At 39.0% G+C, this 25,973-nt stretch overlaps 1 protein-coding gene across 4 annotated transcripts; it reads left to right on the forward strand.

Moving 5' to 3' along the window:
• The first annotated feature begins 2,966 nt into the window (after window positions 1-2,966).
• OPRK1 (opioid receptor kappa 1) lies at window positions 2,967-25,377 on the forward strand. 4 transcript variants are annotated; one of them, XM_056484241.1, is made up of 4 exons: window positions 2,967-3,254; window positions 3,724-4,053; window positions 16,949-17,301; window positions 21,793-23,240. In XM_056484241.1, exons 2-4 carry the CDS (start codon window positions 3,788-3,790, stop codon window positions 22,323-22,325), a joined length of 1,152 nt encoding a protein of 383 aa, XP_056340216.1. In that variant the 5' UTR covers window positions 2,967-3,254; window positions 3,724-3,787; the 3' UTR covers window positions 22,326-23,240. The 4 variants fall into 4 exon arrangements, with proteins under 4 accessions (XP_056340216.1, XP_056340217.1, XP_056340219.1 ...); XM_056484242.1 differs by having other exon boundaries at window positions 2,970-3,254; window positions 3,721-4,053; XM_056484244.1 differs by having other exon boundaries at window positions 2,973-3,045; window positions 3,880-4,053; window positions 21,793-25,377.
• Window positions 25,378-25,973: the final 596 nt, after the last annotated feature.

Raw genomic sequence — 25,973 nt, forward strand, 5'->3', positions numbered from 1 at the left:
AAGACAGTACTGATATTGTTAAATATCATGTATTTCCCTCCCCCATGTTTCATATTCATTTAAGGAATTTCACTAGGATTAAAGAAGAAAACACTTTACAGATACAAAATTCCCAGTTTATGGCTACTCTGCTACTTATTGTGGAATATTGTGTAGCTGATTTTTGACTGAGGCAGAGAGCCTGGGGAAAATAAAAATTTGTGTAAATGCACTTGTAATTCCTAGATATCAGGCAGCTGAACATGATATTTTTTCATTTTTGAGGGCTGGAATTTACAACTTTAACAATTTTCTATAATTATGGAATTTGATATTTAGTTTTTTATATTCTTAATTTTAATAGTCCAAGTGGTTTCTGTTGTGTTTCCCAAAGTCCAGTGAGGTGAACACTATCAGGTCTAAGGTATTTCTGCAGAAAGCTGTCAGGCATGCAAGCCACATGTTTGTAAGAACATTCCTGGAGGAATATTGCAGTTGAGTGATGAGACAATGGGGTTTTCATGCTGTCTTCTTCTCTAAATATTTCCTTGCTTTCCTTTGAAAGCAGAGCCTTCTGTCTGATAAGCCCTCAGAGGGAGCAGGGGTTTCTGTAATGGTGTGTGGGCAGTCTGGGTTGGGTCAGCTGCAAACCCTGCCTCTCTCTGCCCTTGTGGTTCCAGGAGGCTCCTGCCCCTTCCTCAGCACTGCTGGGAAGGGTGCAGAGGCACTGTGCAGTCAGGTGTTAAAAATAGGAGGATGGTGATGCACACTGGCTCTCCTTCTGCCTTTAGTTTTTCTTTCAATATCATGGTGATTGTTTCTGGTACCTGCAGTGACACCAGTTACTGATGGTAGTCCTGATATTCAGCTTTTCATTAGCAAAGCCAACACAAGAAAGGAAAATATTATTTTTTCACAGTGCATATGATTTTGATTTGAATTTCAGAAGACAACCCATTTCCCTTAGCCAGGCTCTTTCTACTCTATCACTAAGTCCTACAGCAACCAAGAGCAAAAGCTGGGCCTCCAACATGGAACACACATAAACAAAAAGCATCAGGAAACTTAAACATTGCCTCTGGCTCAACCTGTAATTTGCAAATTACAAATGTTGTGGTCACACTCCACCTCAATTCAGTCCCATGTAGTTACAGTGCAAAACTCCATGAAGGACCAGTGACAACTGTGAGCACATCTTTTTTGTGCTGACTCTAAGATCCTTGGAGAGTTTCAGCACAGAATTTAACTAGAGGATGAGCAGTTTACTGTCCAACCATTGGTGCTTGAAAAAGCTGTGAGTCTGCTATTTATCTTACTTTTTTGTATCATCTGTGCTGTAGATTTACTCAGAGAAATACTAGGTTTTCTTCCCCATATAGAAGTTTTGAATCCACCAAATAGGATTTGTAGGAATTGCAGAGTGACAAAATGATTGCTCATAAGAACTAAATTACCAATGAGTGCTAAAACATTGCTGTCTTAAATCTGCCCTGTATATTTTAATTGCAGAATGTGGAAAATTCTGGGGAAGATGCTAATAAGAATTTGAAAATTTTTATTTATGAAGAGATACAGCAACAGCAATTCCCTTCAATACATGGGCAGGAGATTGTGGATTGTTTGAAAATTTAAAAAATACTAGAATGGCTCAAAGTTTTACATCTCTTATGTTTCACCCTTCAATAATAGAATAAAATCTTTTTAAAAACACCTCTCAGTCACCCCATTTCTGTAAAGCTGAGATTTTCCATCAGAGTACATTTTATGTCAGGATCTCTACTTCATCTTCAACAAAATGATTACTTCTCAGGTTTGTGTCCCTGTCTCAGGGACATTTCTGTCACACATTAGTTATTTTGCATTTTTATCCATCATCATGAGATGTGACACTTTTAGGCAGCCCTATACACATGATCATGAGCAGTTACTGAAGTTCTGGAGGAAACAGTGACCACAGTCAAAGCCATGATCACATTTGGACAAGCCTTTTCCTCTAAGGGTGTTCTGTACCTTTTAAGCCTCCTACATGACTTCTCACTCAGAGCTGACATAATTTAATCTCTTGATTATAGGTTTGGAAAAAAAAATTGGTTTAGAATAGAAAAGTCAGTTGTATCACAGACACTCAATAAAAGGAGCATGAAGTAAAGTTTCAAGATTGGAAAAGCTTGAAGGAAACCCACAGCCTCTCTCTTTCTCCAGAGACTGTTTTTCCTGCCACAAACTTTGAGCTGCAGCCAGTCTGGCTGTTCCCATCCTCTTCTGAAGAAGCAGGAATAACTCAGGGTTATTCCAGAGTTGCCTCTTCTCTCCCAGCTTGCCATCTAGAGAGAGTTCTGGTGGGAATTTCAAGGTCTGTGTGCAAGTGAAAGGATACTTAAATACATATATTGGTGCCTTGCCAGCTCCTGCTTGAGGGAGTATATTAGGGATAAGCTCTGAGGTATGTGATTTCTGTACACACCACCTCCCTGTTTCTGGCTGCAGCTGGGGGAACAGAGTGCTAGAGGGATTTCTGGGCTTCTCACATGGTGTGGGACAGCTTGAAAAAAAACTGTTCAGTACTTAAGATGCCCCTCTTTTCTCCAGTAGCCAGCTTCTGACTTTGGAGTTATAAGTGCAAAGGAACAGGGGCACAGCTATTATCTCTCATTTCAGTGAGAAATGTTTGAGACACACAGTTGTGGAGTTGAGACATGAAAGAGCTGATGGACATCAGGCATCTAAACTTAAAATTCCTCTTTTATTCAGCATCTACTAGTCTGAAATCCTATGGGATTCAGTAAGGCAAATAGGATTATTTCTTTAGGCCTGGGAGTGCGGGGGAATTGAGGAAAGACAAGTTGGAAAAGTGCATTAAAATAAGCATTCATTCAAAGCATTCAAAGCAGAACTTATTCCTTGCTTTTCTGTGAATCTCAGTGTTTAGGAAGGAGTCATGTGAGCCTGTGACTGCGGGGACAGAGACAGTGGAGAACGTGTGCATCAGTGCAGAGTGCTGCTGGAGCCCAGGCAGAGGGAGCCTGGGAGAGGAAAGGAAGGTGGTGGGAGCTGGAACAGCAGCAAGTGCTGCTGCTGCTGCTGCTGCAGGGTGCAGCCGGTGCCTGGCAGCCGCTCTGCTGCCGGCTCGCCGCTCGGGGGGCGCAGGTGCCGCACATTCCAAACTCCTGGGTGGTCACTGGCGCTTCCAGGAGCCCAGCACGGCGGCTTTATCCTTTCCCTTTCCTGCAAACAGCACCTGTTTGAGGACTCCGCTTCTTTTCCTGGACTGAAAGGTATTTTTTGTCATTAATGTGTCTTTTCTATGAAAGCAGGTATGGGTTCAGGGAAAAAGCAAACTCGGGGTAGGATGTTAAAGCAGGTGGTGGGTTTTTCTGTCTCCTTTCCCTTTACAGCAGAGCTTAGGCAATGAGGAGCCTTGTTAAAATAGAGTTTTACTCAAAATGTGAAAGATGGGAAAGACAGGGTTAAAGTGTGGGGGTGGATCTGAGCTGCTCCCAGCTGGCTTGCCTTTGAAAGTGGAGGAAAACTTTCCTTGTGCACTTGGAGAAGCAGCATTACATAGCAAGATATAAAACTTGCAGTCGTTTAATATGAATGTGATTTGCTTAAATCTCTGCTTGGCAAATTACAGTTCCCACCACAGCAGAGCTCCCCTTAACACGTAGAGGTTTCAGAGGTCTTAATATTCTGTGGCTATAAAAACACTTCTGTTTCTTTCTCTCCCTTCCCTCTATCCAGCAGACCTGCCTCCTGCCGTGTGCACTCTGCTCCAGGTCTCCCTCCTGCCGGCGGGCACTGCTCCCCTATGGATGCCCCCATAGAGATTTTCCGTGAGCAGCCAGGCTCCACCTGCCCTCCAGGGCCCTGCCGACCCGCCAGCAGCAGCAGCAGCAGCAGCTGGCTCCCAGCCTGGGCAGACTATGACAGCAACGCCACTGGGCTCCTTGGGGACGGCCAGCACAACCACACCAGCATCTCCCCCGCCATCCCCATCATCATCACTGCTGTCTACTCCGTGGTCTTCGTGGTCGGCTTGGTGGGGAACTCCCTGGTCATGTTTGTCATCATAAGGTAAGAGGGTTTGGGTACCAGTTGGAAGAGGTGCAAAAGGCTGTCCCTAAGTTTGGCAGGGGGGAGTGGGTGGATTATGGAAGCTTTACCATGAGGAACTGGAGAAAAAGCAACTGAAATGACCCAAATCTTGTCAGCCACAGTGGTTTGCCTGGGCTTGTGTTAGAGACAGCAGGGACAAGCTGGTTAAGTGTGATAAATCCTGCAGCCTAAGGGAAAAGCTTTGTGCCTGCAGCTGTGTTCATTGGCTGCCCTCTAGGGATGAGACGCTGCTTCGAGGGAAAATAAAGCTTGAGTGGAAGAAAGAAACTTCTACAAGGCAGCTTTTATTTCCACTGTGAGGAGACCCCAGGGGCAGCTTATGTGTCCAGTCATGTGGACACTGATACATCCCTGCTTTGGCACCTAATGCTTTGTTTAACAAGGAGGGAAAGCCAGGAAATGATAAAGATAGGAGCAACAGCTTAATGGAAAGCAAGGGATGCTTTTTCTCTGTTTAGCAGTGTTTGGCTCCAGCTGTTGGTGTTGGACTGAAGAAAGCAGAGAAGGTGCTGAAATACCTTTTCCATTGTTTTCCAGGAAAGGGGAGAAAGCTCTGTGTCTTTGTTAGTGAAAGTTTCAAACTAAACCCCCTGCTGAAAGGCACTGATACTTATGTTTGCACTTACACCTGTGTATTGGTGCATATTTTAGCTTGCACTGTGCTTCCTCTCTCTTTTTGCCCTTTCCATTTGCAATCTACAGGAATGTTTGGACAATGCTGTTGGGCAGGGTGATAATGAGCATCCCAGGGCACTGAAATCATGCAACTTTTTGGACTCTTTCTCCACAGCCCACTTTAATTCTGGTAAAGTTTCTGGGAAAAAAAATCCCAGAACTGTGGAGTATTCGTTGATCCAATGAAATCAGGTTGTATATGGAAAAAATTGAGGTATTGGAAGGGTTTATCTTTTGTAAAGCATGCTTGATAAAGGTCAAGCAATTGCAGAATGATGAAGTAACTGTCAGACTTGATATAAGGGGAAGTTAAGAGAACCACTGAAGCTGTTGATAAGGTACTTCAAAAAGATGAGTTATCATCAGGTGAATACTCTTGAATAATGAAAATAAAATTCCATTTACTAGTCAATGCAATAAAGAAAGATTCCTGTGGCCAGTTAGAAAAAGTGGTTTGCTCCAGTTTCATGATGTGATTTTTATACCCTTGCATGCTCTACTGGTCTTCATTCAGGGCAGAGATTTAATTTCTATTTGTATTTCTCCTTCAAGAAAAGAGACTTTGTATTTGACAGGCACACAGCTACAAAGGCAGAGATTTTCTAAGCCATCAGTTGGTAACAAAAACAGCTGATTAACTGGCCTGGGGAGCAGAAATAAATCCAAATGTACTGGTGCATATATATATATATTTACTGTTTTCCTTCCTTCTGCTACCCTCCTAAGATTATTTTGGTAAAGTTCTAGGTAGCTATTGCTCACTTTCCTTCTGGTTCCCACATTAACCTTTCCTTGAATTTTCTCTTGGCCCATCTCTCGATTATGTGGTAAAAAAAAAAAATAAGACAAAACACATCTTGATAAGTTGTTTTATTTTTCTTTTCTGTTATCATTCTCTCCTAGGTTTTCTGTGTGGCAAATGCTTTAAACATTGGTAGAATCATTAGCTGAAGTGCAGACATATACAAGCCAACAGTTTTAAATGTTTTTTTATGGTCTTGAAATATTTGAAATGTTCAAGGAAGAGGTTTGTTTTCTTCATTTTTGTCCAGACGTCTTGTCTCCCTCCATTTTTATCTTGTATATACTCTCTGCATGGCTGTGTCTCAGGATGCATTTTAACAACTCATGAACAATGCACCCTGCAGGGATGTCCTTTGGTGAGGAAAGACAAGGTCCATGGGAAGTTTGTGAGAGAAGATGGTAAGGGAGAGGCAGATCCTGTCCCCCAGCCACCCCACAGATCCCCCCCCCTCCAGCTGCCACAACTCTAAAGTGGGATGGGGATATACTGTGGCTCTTTTTAACCTTCCAGCTGAGTACAGCCTTTCTTTGAGGCCCCTTGCACCATTTCTCATCTCTGAATTCCAGATCTGCTCTCCTCCACTCCTCTGGAGAGGCAGGGAAGGCAGGAACAACTCCTCCCTTTCCTCATTTAAACATCTAATATTATTGGAATAGTTCAGTTGGAATTATTACGATGATCATCTAGCCCACCTACCTGACACTCCAGGCCTGACACTGGGCCACTTTTTGGGTGATAAAAAAAAATAAAAAGACCCCTTGTGTTATGAGATTTTCAGTCAAAATGTTGAAGTGTCAATGCTGTGGTAGATTTAGGAGACTCCAGAATTTTGAGATGCCTCAGAAACTGGCTCAAATTCAGCCATAGCCTGTGGTATAGGCAGGCCTTGGCCAATTCCTTGCTTTAATACAAGTACAGGACTGGTTTTGCTACTTCTGCATAAGGGCTGCTGAAGAAGCTCCTGGACACCAGTGAGTCAGTATCTCAGCAGCTTGTGCACAGAGTGCTGGGTGAATGAAATCTCTTACACGTCTGGTGGGGTGTTTTCCTGCTGGGAGGGAAAACGCAAGAGCTTCCTCAGAGGAAAGAATTACAGGAGCATGCCACTTCAATCACATGTTCAAACTCCTGACAGAAAAGTAGCTGAGTCTGATACAGCTTCTGTGAGGAGAGATTTGTGCTGGAGTCTGACTGGGAATGGTCCTTTAGCACGGTGTTGACAGCACTGCCTTTTAAACCATTATCAGGAGACCTTGGTTTTACTAGGAGGCTTCAACACTCTTTCTTGTCCTGATGGGGTCACTTCATGGTTTTCTCACATGTAAAATGGAGATGCTGGCATGCACTGTCTTTAGACACACAGCAAGGGTTAGATTTAAAAGCCAAGGTCTAATCACCAAAGCTTATAACGGAGCAAGACCAGGTCTACTGTGAACACCCTGAGCTCCTCAGACACACTCAGAGTCATTTCTAATGTGCAGAGGACTCTGTGCTTGGCAGAGAGTGGGCTGGCACCCTCTGCTGCCCATGGCAGCTGGCTCTCCCAGCGTGGGTGGTCTGCAGGAGCTGATCCTGTGCTGGGATCGGCTGTGCCCCGTCCCAGGGGCTCTGCTGACAGCTGGGTGCATGGACTGCCCACGTGAGCCATGGCACATGGGATGTGATGCTGTCCTGTGGCTGCTGCATCCCATTGCCTCTTGTACTGTGGGAAACACAGGCACTGTGGGAGAAGCACAGTCCTCCCCTGTGGAGGAGGGGAAGCATCAAATGGGTTTGGAGGTACCAGGTAAAGTTATCTGACCTCACCCAAGGAAAGTCCTGCAACTGTGCGGTTCTTGGCATTACCAGAATCCACCTTAACCCCAAACCTTTTCTTTTAAGATTAGCTTTTCCTCTGAGGTCTCAGAAGATATTTCTGGAGGTAAAATAGCTGGCTGAAGGGGATAAAAAACTATTTGTCCTTGGAAGCAAAAAGGCTTTTTTTCTCCATTCCTCTTCCCTCATGACCTTTTTTCTTTAAACTTTAGTGCTGGCTGTAAGCAAAATGATAGTTTCTTGTGACAGCTACAGGGAAGAAAATCTGACTGCAGTTACAGCTTTAACTATGGATTTGTGCTTATCAAAACCATAAACTCTGATAAAACTCTGGGAGATGCTCTCTCTTACCCTATCCAGATGCACTTTTTCTGTGTACCCTCATTGTTCCTGAAGTAATTTACTGAGACCAGCTGATATCAACAGGATCCCAAACACCCAATCCTGTATTTGTTTCAAGATTATCTTTCAAGCTTCCAGTGAACTGAATAATTTTCTACATTCAAGATTTTTTTAAGAAGAGGTTGTGTTACAGATATGTAGATTGATTCCTAAGGGAAAAGAGAAACCTTAGAATCCTCTGCTTAGTATAATGTTGAAGAAAACATTTTACCACTAATACATTTTTGTTCTTATATTCATTGAACTGAATGACATCTTGCATAACAGGAAGAGTATATTAAGAAATGTCCTACAAAATTGACTCCTTGCCAGATTTTTTTTTAAATTTCTTCATCATTCAATCCAAACAAGAATAAAAATATATTTTTAAAAAGTACACAATATTGAAATTGATTCAACACATTGGTTTAAATTAATAATAGATTTTGATACCATCAAAAGATCACTTGTTAAAGTGCTTTAAATAATTGTCCTAATTTTATTAAATTATATTTGGAAAGAATATTGTTCTGAAATGAAAATTGAAGCTCCAGAAGAGTTGATCTAACTGAATTACCTGTTCCTTATTGCTGGCAGTTTGTATGATTTCATTCTTTTGTGAAATCAAGGGTTTGGCTGCTAAAGGCAAAAGGTGAACTGTACTACACTTTGTGAAGTTTAGGACTTTAAACCTTTCCTTTGCTAATCAAAAATCTGACATCTTACTACTACCAGCAGAGAGGCATCAAATGGATTCATAGCAATTCATCACAGATTTCAAAGAGCATTTAGCCTTACCCCACTGAATTGAGGTAATTTTGATCAGTTCTGAGCATTAGCTCAAATGTGACATAATTTCCATCACAACTTTGAAGACTAATCATTACCAAAAGATTTTACAGATGGCCCAAAGAGCAAGGCAACAGGAAACATGAAAGTGGACAAGCTTATAAAAGAGTATCAGTAGTCTGACAACACAGACCATTTAAACAAAATGTTACTATTTCCAATCCTTTAAAAACCCAGCTAGGCTGTGACTAAGTGAGACCTGGGATTTATAAGCTGACACGAAATCCAGCTCACGGTCATGCTGTGATAAGAAGAGCTGATACTGAAAATAGGCAGGGAGAGCAGAGGAAAGGCTTGAAATGAGTATTTACTAGAGACAGTATTAAAGAGAGGCTATAGCTTATAGTGAGTAATGTGTTTGGCTTCTGAAAAGTAATTTGGTATCCATCCAGACATTTCTGCTAGGCTAACAGCCAGGTAATCATTTAGTTCAGAGAAAGGCATAACTGGAATCAGAGTCTGCAAGCACCATGAATTACAGAGAACCTTTTTGAGCTGCAAGAAAGTGAAAACTTAGAACTTTCCAGTTTGGCTGCTGGCAAGGCAGAAAGCTTGAGATAACTTTCCTGTTGTCAAGTGAGGGAGTGCGGGCAGCTCATGATCCAGGATGAAGAGAGGGTGCACAGCTGGGGAGGGCAGACTGGCTGAGCCCTCCCAGTGAGGAGGAAAAAATGGGGGAAGAGTGGGGACCTTTCATTTAGATTTTTTCTCAGAGAGGATTTTGAATTTGCTGAAAGGGTGTTGTAAAAGGAAATTCTTAACTGGGTGATTTGAATTCCTGAAACACGGTAAGGACAAGGGAAGATAATCTTCCTGTCTTGCCCTCTCTCACTGTCTAAACTGTGTTTAATTTTCCCCTTTAAATTAAATTCTGTGAAACAGATGGGTTCCCAAGAAGAGTTCTGATTCCAGTTACATATTTCTTTCTGAAGAAAAAGCATCCAGCTCCACTTCACTTCCAGGAAGTGTATACTTCATGTCTCCATTTTGGCCCTTCCATCTCTAAAAATCAGATAATTCTGGCAAAGTGAGGAATCTGTGCTCTTCTCCTTAAGGAAGACTTTGTGCTTTGCTTACTGCTATCTTCTTTTGTGAATTTAGAGAGATACAAGGAAAAGGCAGTAAGAATATAATTTTGTCTACAGGCATGAGTACACAAAATGGAAATGTGGGGAAAGTGTGTGCACAGATGCAACAAGGATATTGGAAAAGGAATGTCTGATCATGCTAACATTCCAAAAAATATAAAAAAGATATAAATAAAGAATATGTAAAAGTGCACAGAACTTTAAAAAAAAAAGTACACAAAAATTAAATCGATTTAAGATATTGGTTGAAATTAATACTAGATTCTGATAACATCAAAATATTAATTGTTAATTTGCTTTAAATTGGCATGGTCCTATTGGGAAGTTGTCATGCCAGGCTGTGAATTACCTTTGCAATATTTATTTCTCCCAAAACCAGAGGGTTCAGCTCTCATTAGATTCACCTTCTAATCCACATGGAAGTTAAAATTAATTTTGGGCAGTTTGCTGTTTTCAGTTTTGAGACATTATTTTCAATTTTCAATCTCTGTGTTCTCTGCATGAGTATGAGAAGAAAATTTTCTTCAGTGTATGAACTTCTGCAAATTCTTGTGCAAAAGAAAGTGAGCAGAACATTCATGTTTTCTCCTTTTCTTATATCAATCCAACTTTGTAACATGCAGCTGCTCATCTCTGCTCCAAAAGTCATCAATTCATTAAGAATGAATGCCTAGGGTTCCCAAATTTAGCTGTGCTGCATGTGGAACACAGAGGATTTTATATTTGCTAAATGCACTTCCCACTGCATTGTTGGTAGTCTATTTTACATATATATATATATAAAATATATATATAATTTATTTTTTTTAAAAAAGCCTCATTAAGTAGTGACAGATGAGAAGCTGCATGGTAGGATTAATTGAGACAAACTATTCAATGTTCATTTAATGTTCATACTCAGAAAAGTTTTGTATCACCATGCTGCTGGATGATGGATTGCATCAGGACTTACTCTCAGACTCACCTTTCAGAATGACTCATTTGTTAAAATGGACAGGAGAATATTTTCACCATGGAGGCCATAAGCTCTGCTCTTCTGTTAAGGGTGACTTAAAGTTTTCTGCATTTCACTTGAATCATCTCCTTTGAGAATGTGTGTGTTCAGCTGGTCTGTGCTGTGGGCTTCCCTGAGGCAGGTGAGGAAAAGAGATAAATGGGAGGAGTCCAGAGAAACCCTCCCAGTTGCCTCCTGAGAGGCACTGATGGCTTCTCCCTGAGCTGGCTCACTCCTGATATGTGCATTTTCTCTCTTACCACATAATCCTACACTTGCTGTAAAGCAAAGTCCCTTGTCTCCCATTAAACTTTATTATGGGAGTGTTGACCAGAGATTTGGGTCTCCATACATCTGAGGTGTAGTTGTCCTATAAAACACTCCCAACTCTGCCAGTTCTTATTCATCCCTGTGGCAAAGACCAACTGCATTGTTCTGGGGAGAAGAGTGATACCCATACCCCCAGACCCCCTAGTGGGTGGTTTCTGAGCCCTTTCCTTTTTTCTGTCCTGCAGAAACATCTAGGGAAAGCAAACATTCAATAAAAGTTGTCTGCTTCCAGCAAGGAAAGAAAGACCCTGAGAAATCTTTTCCCAGAGCAATTATCCCTGTTTCTTTGAGCAATGAGATTTGTTCTCCTTGCCAGGCAATCTCTGTCCTACTCAATTCCCTCTCCCATAAACCCATGGGGAAGCACTTTTCCAAGGGAGCTCATACCCTTTATTAAAAAATAAAAAATTCTTCCAAGAAAGAAGAATAACAGGAAAGGTGGATATTACCAGAGACAGAAATTCATTGTTTACTAGAGCAATGTACTTGTGACAATTAAAAGAATTAGGATGGTTTGTATAACACCCTGGGAACTCCCCATGGCATGACTGGTCACTGGGAGACATCTGCAACAGCATGAAGTTTTTCAAGAGATAGAATAAGTTACTTGACTAGGTCAATATTCATCTCTACTTTCCAATAGAGAACAAAAAAATTTGATACAGAGTCTAAGCTAATTGTCCAGGCTCTTTCATAATATTATTAGACATAATGGTTTTAGATAAAGTAGCAATTATGTGAAATTCTGCATTCTCACTGATTCATTTTAATCTGCAGTGAATCACACCACCTTGACCTCTGAGCTCTCCTATCAAACTCATGGAAGCAAAAATTTCACAGTATTTTTTTTCTACTATTTTATAGTTTCGTCAAAGAGAGGCTTTTGAGCTCACATAAAAGTATTAAAAGCCTTTATCATAGAAGAAGAAAAATTAGTTCATTTTTGTTAAGTAGTGTGAATTTTCTTCCACATTGACCATGATATACCCAGACTTGAACTAATTCAGAGCCTGGTTCTTTAGCTCAGGAAAAAAACTTCCACTTCCAATCTAAATCCACAAGATCTTGCTCAGGCTCAGTTTATGGCTAGTGCAGAGAAGAAATGGTAGTGGAAATCTGTAAGGTTTTCACTACACCTTTTGACATTCACATAGATTATACTCTCTGAGGGGAGAATAAAAGACAAAATTATGCTTTTCTTTTTTGAGCTGCTTTAAAATTGGCATCTTTAGATGCTTGTTAGTAAAGAGAATTCCACTTTATGATATGTTTACAAAGAACAATTTTTTGTCATGTCCTAAAAGATTTATGATTAAGACAGGCAACCATTAAATATGTGCTATAACAACATTTTCCTTTAAATAAAGTGTCATCTGAGATCCTCTGCTGCTAAAAGATGGTAATTCAAAACTTGATAATATCACATAACACAAACATGAAAACTGCAGCATATTAATTTCTATATTTTTTAAGTGACCTTAGACTTCATTTCATATTGGCATATGATTTTATATTGGAAGATGAATATCCAAAATAGAGCTGAGCCACCCTTTTGACATGGTGTGGGTTTGGAATAAATCCTCCTGGACTGTTTTTTGGTGTTTTTCCTCCTGTTCTGATGCAGTATTACAGTGAGTGTACTCGGAATGCAGCCTTGAGATTTAGAGCATCCTGATTCAGATTTTCAGCTGCTTGATCTCCATATACTTAATTCCACCTAGTGGAACAGAGCCTGCATCCTGCTGATAGATGTTTTTGCAATTTGCTTTAGATGTGCTTTAGCTTTAATTTTCATTCACTTACCCAAGTATCTGTGAAAAATCTGTGTTTGCTATTCCTCCCTGTATTTGATGCCTTTGTACTTTCCCTCTGCAGCTGGAGAATGTTTTAGCATATTTGTTAGTTTTGCTCCCTTCCCCATCCCTCATTTCACACTGCAGGGAACATTTCATTACTTCATCCTATGACAGTTACATGAAAAAAGTTTGACCAGAGCCCCTTTCTCACCTTTAATCAGCTTTTCTAATGCGACAGTGTACTTTAGAATCACACTCCTGTCCTCTGCTTGAGATAATAACTTTAAGGGTCTCTATTGGCAATTTTTTTTTTCCCTGAAAGCACAGCAGATCCTTAGTAGCATGCTTCCCTCTTCTGTTACCACAATTTCATTGATAGCATAGGCTGGAGGTGTGATTTCTTCTTATTTGCTGTCTTAAAAGCTTGTCTTAAAAGCATGTCCTACTCCAGAGGGAAAAGAACAGCAATGATGAGTTGAGAAACGGGAAAATTTCTAGGGGTCAGTTTAAAGTTAGTCTCAAAGAACTTTATATTTTTGGAAAGTGAACAATACTTTTGAGAATTTTGCTTTTGACACATAAATAGACATAATTAAAAACTTGCTTCTTAAAAACTTTCATCATATACCCATTAAAAAAAAAAAAGAAAGAAAAAAGAAAGCAGCACACCCATATGAAAGTGTTATGTTTCAACTTGACTGTTTTTCTGCAGTTTTGATATATCTACCAGTTTTTAGTCCACAGAGGCTCAAGGCATGCTAACAGCTTTACAAGAAGTCTTGAGTCACCAGCTTAAGTGATCAGAGTTTTTCTGCTGCTTGAAATTAGATTCTAGCATCTGGTTTAAAGGAGGGGTTTTCTATTCCTATGTTGCCATTCTCTTAAGAAGTTCCAGCACTTAACAAACCATTTTCTAGACATGGGATTTCACATGAGCAGTTAATACAGCCATGTTTTATTAATATTATGACAGTCTTTGAAACTTGTACCTCAGACACTAGGAAAATGCCATTAATTCCTACTGTGCCACCTATGCTACAATTAAGTCTAAGTTTACTCTATCTGTCCTACTAAATTAATTAAAGTGGGTAGAAATATTTTTAACTTAAATGAATTCAGATATTTGATCAAGAATTTTAATTTTGCAAAGGAAGACAAGATTTCCTTAAGCAATTGCTGTTTTGACCTTGCTCAGATGAATGCAGAGAATGCTGAGAAAACCCCAGACCACAAAATATATTTTCTTCTATGATTTGATGCAATTGAATGAGTTGTAGGAAAGAAGGTAAATCCCTCATCTTGTGGAATTGACAAGGGTCCACTTGAAAGAGTCTGACAGCAACAGTCAGTCACTCCATTACTTTATCTGGATTTTTGATTAAACCTGCAAGCACATATCTTCAGAGGCATGTAGACATTTAATAATTTTTAGGTGTTTAGTTAAAAACATTCAAAGGTGTTTGGATGATTGAGTCCAGATTCTCGAAGGCATTTCTGAATTTTATAAACTTCTAAATGAATGGATGACTTTATCTATACTGTCTAATAACTTTAAAGGCCAATACATCATTTAAACACAGGCCAATGTTTCCAGGCAAAATTAATCAAGCTTTTTACTAGCCCTATTTTGCAGCATTTCTTTGTTATTCTTCCACTGGAAGGCTAGGGAAGAGAAAAAGGATAAGGGGTGCTGGGAAAATATGGCAAATGGAGTTATAATGGCACATACATCAAAGAATTGAATTAAGGTTGCAAGGAATGGGAAATATGAGATATAAAGACTTTCATATATTTGCTTTTTCAAGGCTAATAAAATCTTCTTAGATATTTTCCCCCGTTTTTCTGATTTTCTTGAAGGAAAAAAGGTCAAGTTAATTCTTCTATATTTTGAAAGAAAACTTTCCCAATTTAAGCCCTTGGCAAAGTTTTCAAAGATCTACAGAAATAATGATTCAGGAGAGTGATTACTTGTATCACCTCTGCATATCAGAGGTCATTGCATTTCTTCTGAATGTTCCTGTGTTGAGTCTAGTAACTTGTATTTGGCTGAAGAAAATTTTTTGATTTTGCAGGCATCAGTGGATGGAAAAATTACCCCTTTCTTTTTCCCCATAATAATCACCTTAGCTGTTAGGAAAGAGCTGTCATTGTTTCTAAGCTGAATTTATCTCTCTTAAGAGTTTTAGGTATTTTTTCTTGCTATGCTTTTCTGTGAAGTCTGAAAGAACTTTTCAGTACCTGCTATTTTCTCCCCATGAAGGTCTTCAGACACTGTAATCAAGTCACCTCTTGGTGTTCTTTCTAATAAACTAAATGTGCTCAGCTCTTTAAGTTAGCCAAAGTATTTTCTCTATCTAGTCCCTTCACTTATTTTTAGTGCTTTTTATGCAACCATTCCAACTTTTCACAGTCTTTTTATTGCTATGTGAACTAGACAGCAATTCCAAATATCATTAGTGATGTCCATAGAAGCAAAATTTTCCCTCTACTATTCTATTTCATGCAATGAAAATTAGTCCATTTTAGGAGAGAGTATTGAATTTTTAGTGAGCTTTTATTTTACAACTGAGATACACTTAAAGATAATATTTTTTTCTTTCTTTTTTTTTTTTTTTAAATTTATTTTTTTAACCAGAAGGGAAGTTTTTTGTCTTTTAATATGTCATATTTACCTTTTTCTAGGTGTAAGAATTCATATTTGTGTTTGAACGGTGTCTTAAGGGCTATAATATTGCCTACAGCACAGAAAGCCTCCTCTCCTGGAGGGTCTGTTGAGGAGATTGATCTAGTGGGGGGCAGAAACCCAGCTCTGACTGATGGGCTGGTACGTGGGAGAGAAGGATGTATTCTCTCTTCCCTTGCAGTTTTTTTCCCTTTGCTTCAAACCACCATTTGGCTTTAGTCTTAATTAGAATGTTTTATAAAAACCAATGCTATTTTTAACATTTCATATTGGTCAGTTTTTTATTCTGCACATCAAAGTTTTAAAGGCAAATAGACACATTGTCCTATATGCTCGTTGACTAAAGTAGTTGAATCTTGTATTTCCACTGCAAATTATTATAGACATATAGCAAAGTGTAGCTACATGTGTGTCCATGAGTGTTACATGTGCACATTCTAGTATGGGGACTGAAGCACTTTTGAGAAAGAAAATCTCATTAAATCCAATAATAAATGACCAGCAATGAGCAAGCACAAGTATTGAGGAGAAGCATTTCAGAAAGGAGTGGTAGGTAAACTCCTGTGTTAGAAGGCTTTCCATCATCCTTTGTGTCCATAGAGGGAAGCAGTCCTCTACAGGCTGTCTCCCAGAATTGGGCTGCAGAAAGCAGAGTGTCATCTGAAATATCAGATCCTGTTTTTCTATATAGGCTCTATGTTTCTATGTAACATCTACCATCTCATCAAAACAAGGGCTTACTTTTGATAAAATTAATGAATGCAGAAAAAAATACTGCTATGACAGTTTTTCCCCCACTGTGGTATCCTACTTAAACAATAGTGATCTTTTACATTATCAGTCACAAAAGGGGCCTGGGAAAAGCTGATGATAAGAAAGAAGAAATTGGCAAGGAAGGAACAAGGAAGGTAAATGACTAAAACTGGATCAGCTGGCACTCTAGTGAATTCAAGCAAGACAAACTATCATATAAGAAGCAATCTGGCCCAGCAGACACAGCAATCAACTTGTTTTCTTACTGGAGAATGGGATAACAGTTTCTTCCACAAACCAAACCCAGATATTTCACAATAACTGACAGATAGCTATAAGAAAAGGAAACAAAAAATATTTTGTTCACTTCCAAATTTAACAGTGATGTTTTCTTGTAGTGGGATTTGAGAAAACACAATTGAAATTTGTCTAATTAGAACAAATGTATTCATATACCTGGTCTGCCTGTGGAAAAAAGCTCTAATTGCTAACATAGTGCTGAGAGATTGAATAAAGTGTGTTCACTTTTATCCCAAGGGTCTTACATTTGTGTGCATTTCTATCACAGCTGAGAAAAGACATAAAAAACCCCACCTGTGGACAAGCCTGACTGATAGACTGTTACATATCTGAAGGGACATAACCATATCTTGCAGTAATAAACTTACTTCTTTTGTTCTGCAGGTACACCAAGATGAAGACAGCGACCAACATCTACATCTTCAACCTGGCTATGGCAGATGCTCTTGTTACCACCACCATGCCCTTCCAGAGCACAGAGTACCTGATGAACTCCTGGCCCTTTGGGGATGTGCTGTGTAAAATTGTGATTTCTATTGACTACTATAACATGTTTACCAGCATTTTCACCCTCACTATGATGAGTGTTGATCGATACATTGCTGTGTGTCACCCTGTGAAGGCTCTGGATTTTCGCACACCTCTGAAAGCAAAAATAATCAACATCTGTATCTGGCTGCTGTCCTCCTCTGTTGGTATATCAGCAATAGTTCTTGGAGGAACCAAAGTCAGGGAAGGTGAGTGTGAGATTCAAAATTCAGTCTTTTTGTTTCTCAACTGACAATAAATTGTTGGTTCAAATATAAACCCTGTTTAATCCTTCTTCAAAAGTACACTTAAATTCCTGACATTTCAAAATATATAGTGGAACATCACAATACAATATATAAATCATTTAAGCTCAGATGCCTGTGCCAAGTGAAAGAACAAAATGCACTTTGGAGCACTGCCTGTGCTAGAATGAATCCATCAAAAACTACAAGCAGACAGCAGAGAAAATTATCAGGAGTTTAATCACAATGGGCAAATAAATCTAGGCTCAGTTTAGGTTGAAACTTGAAATGTGGGCTTAAGACTCTTTTTGTAGGTGTTGTGAGAGTAGCTCTGATGAAGTCCCAGGAGCAGAAACTAGAAACCTTGGGAGTTTATTATCACCAGTCACTTCACAAAACCTGAAAGCATGGTGAAGAAAGGAAAATTCGGTAGCTGGAGAGAGAAAATGAAGATAAATTATATATGTCAATATGTCAAGATCATATTTTAAAAAGGGCGAGAATTTATATGGAAGCCTGAAAAGCTGAGAACAAGGATTGTCACAGGAAACAGAAATTCAGGTTATGGAGGCTATGGCAGAGAAACAGCTACAACAACACAAAGTCAGTGAAAACTGTATGCAGACCTTGTATAGGCTTTGCTTGAAATTTCTATTCCATGATGGATTTAGCTCCTATAGCTCCTGACTCATTACTCTGCTAAAGGGTTAATCTGATTTCAAGATCTTCCTTGAGAAGGAGGGGAGAAGCATTTGCACACACATGTGCTTCGTACACACAGGTGTAAATGCAGTGCAGGGCACCTCACTCCCTTCAAAAGGCTGGAGACTTCTAATGGTGTCCTTGGGTTGAGACCAACCCATTACTGGATGGTTTGATAAAATACAAGGCATTTATTTGGTAGGAGTCTTATTTGAGATGTAAACAACCTTTATAAAAAATTAGTAGTTATTTCCTCCACTATCAACCTTTTCTGTTTAGAATGGTTTCACTCCTCTTGAGACAAATGTTTACCTAAGGACACTTTCATCTGGCAGAGACAATAAATGTTGTATGTTGAGATGTTTGACATAGAGCAATGTGAAAAATTGTTTTAGTAACAGCTGCTCAAGGGCTGATAGATTTGGCTGAAGATACATAGATTTTGTTCTTGCTGTTGGTCTTCTCTTATGCAGGTGACAGAAAAGTCCTCTGGAAGCTCTTCATTTGGTGCTTTGGGGGCTCATGTGTCCTGGTGTGCAGCTCTGCTGTAACTCTCTTCCCCAGCACAGTTTTGACAGGCTCTATAAAACAAGGTCTAGCTGGGGAAACATTAATTTCAGGCGTATTTGGGAAGAATGTCTTATCAAACACGAGACCTTGAAGGCCATGGGACCCTGGCTCAGACACGCTCAACTAATAGAATAGTCCTGTCAGTCAATGTCAGCAGCACATTTAGATCAAGGGGGTGCTCCTGGGCCAGCAATGATTAAACGCCTTTTCCCTGCCACGTAGAAGACAGCCCTTTTTTTTAAACTTCTGAAACAGAGACTGGTAATGCAGAACACAGCTGGACTAAATGAGGCTGGAAATATTGGAAACTGCTTGTCAGCTGCTACTGCTCCTCCCTGCCTGTCTGATCTAAAGTCTCTCTGGAGCATTTAGTGTCAATTACCTTGTCTGGTGTGCTGACGAATTGAGCTGATAAATGCTGAAGTGGAAAGGAGAGGATGCTCCCTTTGCCTGACAGCTGGAGCTCAGGCCTGAGACTCGATGTCATGTTGGTTAAAACAGTTGTTGTTTATGTGCTTCAGGGCCTCTGTTGGATTCACATTTAAGCAACAACTGAACAGCAAATGGAAAGTAGTTATACTTGAAGTTCCATCACCGTGCTCAGTTAATCCATTTTGTTATCACAGCTCAGAATTGCTCCTAGGTGTGTCCTTTCAAATACATTTTTCCTGCTGAATAAATTTTACATCTGTGTAAATTTTCCCACTCTGGCCTTAATGGGGCTTTTCTTGCTGAAGAATTTTCAGCTATCAAAAAAATAAAGGTATAAAATTAAAATTCATGTTACCAGTAAGGGTATGAAAGGTATGAAAGTGACACAATCAATATTATATATCTAATAGGTTTGTTTCCTAGATCAAGATTAAGATTAATCTTAAGTGGTAGTTTATCAAACACATTATAAAATATGTTTGCACCAAATACCATATAGAATTCAGTGTTTTTCCTTAAATATATCAATGTATTTGGAACATTTGACTTCCAAAGTGGAAAATGTCAGTATGAAATCTAAAGTTTATGACTCTATTAATAGTTCTGCAACTTTTCAGACAGTAAAACTAAAATATAAATTGGATTTTATTATGTTCCACTTCCAAAGTTCCAGAAAGTTAATGTGGTATTGTGCATTATGACCAGAATTATTTATTGACTGTTTTCTACTTGTAAACTGGGAAAATGAAAATGGATTCCATAAAGTGCTGTGCTCTAGCATTGCATATATCAAGTTCAATACTTGATTATTCAGGAATTTAGAATATGATTTTCCATAGAAAGTAAACTGCAACGAGATGTAAGATAATAATTAAGTGTGTATTTGATAATTTGGAATTCTAAAATAACATTGCCAACCACAAATTATAGCAAAATACAGTAAGGATGACCTAATAATTTTGATAAGTATGTGAAATTGTGTCAGTAGATCTGAAGAGGTAATTTCTTCTGGAAGTGAGTTTCAGTGAGTAGCTGGATGTTGTCCAGAGCAGCCACCCCTGATCACAATTCATTTTTATCCCACACATCTGGAGGCAGCTTTACTAATTTAGATAATACAGCTGCACCCTGAATTTATGTCTGCTGCTAAGCCATGATCTACTACAAATAACAGTAACAATTGACAGGAAAACATCTTTGAAGGTAATTGTTGGCATTTCTAGAATGAAATTAGGTAAAAGCAACTGTGCTTATGAAAACCTACATCACAAAGGATTTGGATAAGTTCACCGAGTGTCAAGTCATACTTGTGGTGTCATCTGAGTATCCTGATTGGCCTTGAAAAAGATGTCTTTTCCATTTTCAGCTTTTGGCACCATACATATTATTTAAAAAAACCCTCAAAAAATTTAGCTTTTTTAGCTGTAAATGTTTTCTATTAAAATATTTCCATATTCAATATTGCCCAGTGAGCTTTCTGATATCTAACCATAGAAATATGTGTATAGCATTATAATGATAACTTCCTCCTCAAACTGTTTTTCGAAACAAATTCTCTGCAATATTTTGGGAAGCTTTTTTATAGTAGGGAAATATGGCCTGTTTTTTTTTTTCCTGAAATGTCCTGATGGAGACAGATATGAAAAAGTGATGTGCAGGAGTATTCCACACTTAGATCTGACTCAATAAAAAACCATACATAATAATCTGTAGAGGAATGACAAACTCAGTAGGGAATACGATAAAAAATTCCAAATAATTTTACAGGATAAAATGTAAGCTACAATTCAAAATGAAAAATCCCTGTGCTTCTCTGACTTATCTTCAGTAGAGTTGAACTACTGATAGTAGTTGTAAATTTACCCCCCCTCTTGCCTTTTCTTTTGTCTTATTGCTTATTTTCCATATGTTTTATATGCTGGAAGGCTCCAGTGAGCTCAGCAAATGAAACCTCAAGTATTTCATTCCTTAGCCACCTCCTGTCAGATGAAATATTTCTGTTAAATACATTCAGGTCACAGCCTGTGGCTCTGAATCCTGGCATGGGTAATGGGAAAGGGAGTGGGCTGATCTCTGTGGCCCAGATCCTGCAGTCTCTGCACAGGCATGATCTGCAAAATGTGTAGCTTCCATTTGACTCCATGCGCACCTGTATTTAATTTGCTCCTATTTAACAGAAAAGAAGATGTTTCCAGAAGTTTTTCTGAATGTAAGCTTTTGTGTGTACTCTGTTTGTGCTGTAAAAAAGCATATGGGAAAAGATTATTGCACAATTATCACATATTGGCAAAATTTTCTTACTATCAAAACCTCCTTCAGCTTCTACCCTTCATGTTATCAAAAATCTTTCTCCACCCACAGACAAAAACATATGTAGTTTGATAATAATGATGAGATTTCTACTTTGCTGAACATGATACTCAGTCTGGTTTTAAATTTGAGTGAGATTCAAATAGAAACAACTTTACAGATTTTGTTTTTGTGCTCTGCTATTTTAGATCCTCCCATGGGAAAGACATTTCACACAATATTTTGCATTTTAAAAAGCTCGAAACTCAGTAATTTCTGGAGACAGCTACATAAAACTAGTTTCAATGGTAACTGAAAGCTTCCTTAAAGTGAATTAATGATAACTCCATTTATTAATATCACAGTACATGTTAATCATTTTCCTAGGTTATTCTATGATAATGATGTTGTTTAGAGTGCCTAATAACAAAGCGATTTTCTTCTTGCTTCCTTCATTTCTAGATACTGCTAGCACTGAATGCTCCTTGCAGTTTCCAGACAGAGATTATGTGTGGTGGGACATCTTCATGAAAATCTGTGTCTTTGTCTTTGCATTTGTGATTCCAGTTCTCATTATCATAGTTTGCTACACTCTGATGATTCTGCGCCTGAAGAGCGTGCGGCTCCTCTCCGGGTCTCGGGAAAAAGATCGAAACCTGCGTCGCATCACCAGGTTGGTTCTGGTGGTTGTGGCAGTTTTTATCATCTGCTGGACTCCTATTCACATTTTTGTGCTGGTGGAGGCCTTAGGGGACGTGTCCCACAGTACTGCTGCCATATCCAGCTATTACTTCTGCATTGCTCTGGGTTACACCAACAGCAGCCTCAATCCAATCCTTTACGCGTTTTTGGATGAAAACTTCAAGAGATGCTTCAAGGACTTCTGCTTCCCCTTCAAGGTGAGGATGGACAGGCAGAGCACCAGCAGAGTCAGAAACACTGTGCAAGACCCAGCTTACATGAGGGAAGCAGGTGGGACGAACAAACCTGTATGACTAGTTGTGGAAATGTCATCTTACTGTCCTCAGGAGAGAGAGGAGTCCAACGACCTCGGGCTGACGCAGATTACCACTGCGGTTTGAAATCAACCCCCCAGACAGACATTTCTGGAACCTTTCACAAATCCCAGCACGTTTACTACTGATAAAAAAGAACCTCCTGAAAATAAGCTCAAATGGAGAGGGCCTGGATGATGGTCAGGTTTTGACACCATATCTGTTGTACTTGAGCCAGCACTAAAACACACTTTTGCAGTGAGGAGATAGTGCTGCATGGGGTGATTCTGGATAAGAATAGTTCTGTCTCTCCTCTTTGCAGTGTGTAACATTGTAGTAAGCAGCACTTGGTCAGAAAACTGAGCTGTACCAGAAACTTCTGCCCCAACAGTGATTGCTTCTAAAGTATGGAGTTTGACAACTTGATCCTCTTTAACAGTGAAGGGTGTTGGTTTCTGTGAACAATGCCAGAGCTATAACCATTATTGTCCTCAATTAATATATCTGTAACCCTTGTCTGTGCTGTGAAAATCCAATTTAAGCATGATCTACCTACACACCAAAGTGATTTTATTGTGTCTGTGTATGGTAAAGCCTTTTGGCATTCAAAAATATTGGAATTTAAGGAGAATTGTTATCACGTGTTTAATCACCTGTGTGTAATGTTTTGTATGTGTGATTTTCCAAGGTGGTTGTTTCTTTATTGAATCTGAATAATTAATATATGCATTTTCAGAGTGTATATTGAACAAGAGGCTAGAAAACTTCAAATGTTTCACTTGTTACAAAAGTGATGAAAAGCTGTATTACATGCATTATATGGAGGAAACACTCTCATGTGTAACTTGTTTTCCTGGACAATAGACAATATGTAAGCAGACTTAAATAAATATTTGACAAATTACAAAAAAGTGAAGTAGCACATGAACTAACTGGATTGATACAAAGCAAATTAAATATTACTGGATGCTTTAATGGCATTGAAAGGAAAAAGTTGCTGGTTTATTGATGCTGATATATTTTCTTTGACACAGTCCTATGAATTCAGTAATTTTCTCTCTTTTCCTGTGAAGATGGAGGTGTCAAGGCACAGCTAATAAGTTACTAGCTTGCTGAAGGCAAAACTGACCTAACTTCCAGTCTTAGACTTTTGTTTTTCTGATGTTATATATTACAACTCCCACTCCTGCTGCTGCTGCAATTTGGAGGAATGCTCTCATTACTTCACCCTGAATAGATACACCATATATCTTCTTGTTATTTTTGTTCTTTATACAAAATAAAGAATAAGGTGGGTGCCTTCATTTCAGGGCAAATTTTCTCAGAAACACAATCTGATTTGGTCCTATCAGACCAAAAATGCTTTATGCACACCAGTATAAATAATGAGTTTTATCTTGGGCTAGCTGGCAGTGCAGTTCCTTTGGAAGTGTGTAGAAATTCAGCCTTCTGCAGGACTTCCATATACTTTTTTGTTAATACAGTCATGTATGTCAAATATTTTTGATATCAAGTTGATATATGCTGTTGTTGAAATGCTAAAGGTAACTCTTTCTGGACAAGTTTCAACATGAAGAATTATAGCTGACCTCAGGATGCTTGCTTTACCTGGGGAAATGAATGATGCTCACACAACTGCTGAGTCTCACCTCCTATTCTGTCATTCATTCATTTTTTTAACATTCACCTACCTTTCTAAATTAAGTCCTGACCTTTAAATGGCCACAAAAAGAGAAATTTTAAGGCAAAAGTTGAAAACCCAAGATATTTATCAAGTTAGGAGCAAGTGAAATGGGAAAGATCTAGAATCTAATTAATCATTTTCATTCAGAATAACCTGTGTTCTTTTTCATGACTTACCATTTGCATATCTATGTCTGTATTTGAATAGAATTTTGTTCTACACATTATGTGAAATGCTCTGCATTGTGATGAAAAATCAGTGCTCTTAATTTGCAAAAAGGAGGCTTCTAATAATATTTTTGGAGGTTTATGTTTTTAAGAAGAAGATCATCATTTCTATCACAGTGGGAGGAAAGTAGAACTTCCTAACAATTAAGCTTGCAAAATGCCATAAGTAATGTGTTCCTAAAGGTTTATTTTTTTTCATGGAATATTAACAGCCAAATTAGTCTGAATGCAGTAGGAAGGTGTCTCAGAAGTTTTCTAGTCAAACTTACTACACTTCACTGAACAACAGCAGAAAACTGGCCAAGATATCTTTAACACATGAGAAGTTACACCAGAAACAGGTACCATGGTTTTGCTCACAGAATCTGCTTCTAGATGATTAAATTCCCATTGCAAAGCTCTTCACTCTGTAACTGCAGGCCAATGACTCACCTTCTGTCTCATGCCTGGCCCAGGAGTGGGTCTGGGTGGGAATGGGGCAGCAGGGACAGGCTGTGCTGTCCCAGGGGCCCTGGAGGAAGGGAGCTGGGGGCAGACACATGCAGACAGCCTGGGAATTAGTTGTGCTTGCTGCAACCACTCTTACCTCCCTTTCTTACTGGAGGTTCCAAAAATTCAATGCTGCAAAAACATGGTCATGGACCTGTTTGTGGGGCTAAATTCCAATTAAGCAATTAGTGTGGATAGTTAATATGTCACTTTCTGTGTTTTTTGCTTCTTTTAACTGAGAAATCTTTTATTTGGAAAATATACTTGGCATTCTGGTTCAGGACAGATCAACATATGGCAGAGAAATGATGCTCAGATGCTGAGAAATCTCAAGTGTAGTTAATGAGCAATATCTCAACATGATGAGAAATTCAGAGGAAAACTGAAAATGAAATTTTTCTCCTGTGAAAGGCAAAGGGAAAGCACACCAATTTGAGCCAGAATTCCTTTTGGTTCTGTTAAATTAATGTAGTCTTTGCAAGAAGACAGGGAGATTGTGCTGGGATTTTTGTTTCCTTAATTGCTTATCAATACTTAATCAAACATAATCACTGTAAATACTGCTGTTTTCTTCCCATTTAAGTTTTTTCTTCAGAGAAAAATGTGGATTCAGCAAAATTGGTTGAGTTTGTGATAAGTTATGTAATCTGTCAAATAAAAGAATTAATTGTACCTGGATAATTTTAACTGTATCTTACAGGTGTGCAGTACAATATAGTGAATACATCTATTCAATGTCAGATAGACTGAAAGATATTTCAATTGACTGAATCAGAGTATTTTGGCTATAGTTTTTCTTTTTGTTGGGCTGAATGTGGCTTGGGAACTGTTGCTGCATGAAGCCCTGACATGCAAGGTGGAATTATCTCAGACTGCAGAATTTGATCACTTAGTTAAAACTGTGTCCAACTGTGTGGTTAATGCAAGAGGGTGTGCAGGCTCTGGGTGCTGCTTGTTGGAGGCAGGCAGCTGAGAGCAGGAGCAGCTTCTCCTGCTGCATTGGGTAAAATTTGTCACTCCCTGTGCAAGGGCTGCTCAGCTTTAGGGTACCCCACTGTGATTTAACCTCTGCTGGCTACAAGGAACAACAAAGCTGCTTTCTCACTGCCCATTCCTGCCCCTCCAAAGGACTTCTGGGTTGGGATAAAAACAGTTTAATAATGGAAATCAAGTAAAATATACTAATATTAATACTAATGCTAATACTATCAGTAAAAAAAGGAGACAGAAAAATAAAACCCAAGACAG

This window comes from Oenanthe melanoleuca, chromosome 2, assembly GCF_029582105.1.
Source record: "Oenanthe melanoleuca isolate GR-GAL-2019-014 chromosome 2, OMel1.0, whole genome shotgun sequence".
In the NCBI taxonomy this organism is placed as follows: domain Eukaryota; kingdom Metazoa; phylum Chordata; class Aves; order Passeriformes; family Muscicapidae; genus Oenanthe; species Oenanthe melanoleuca.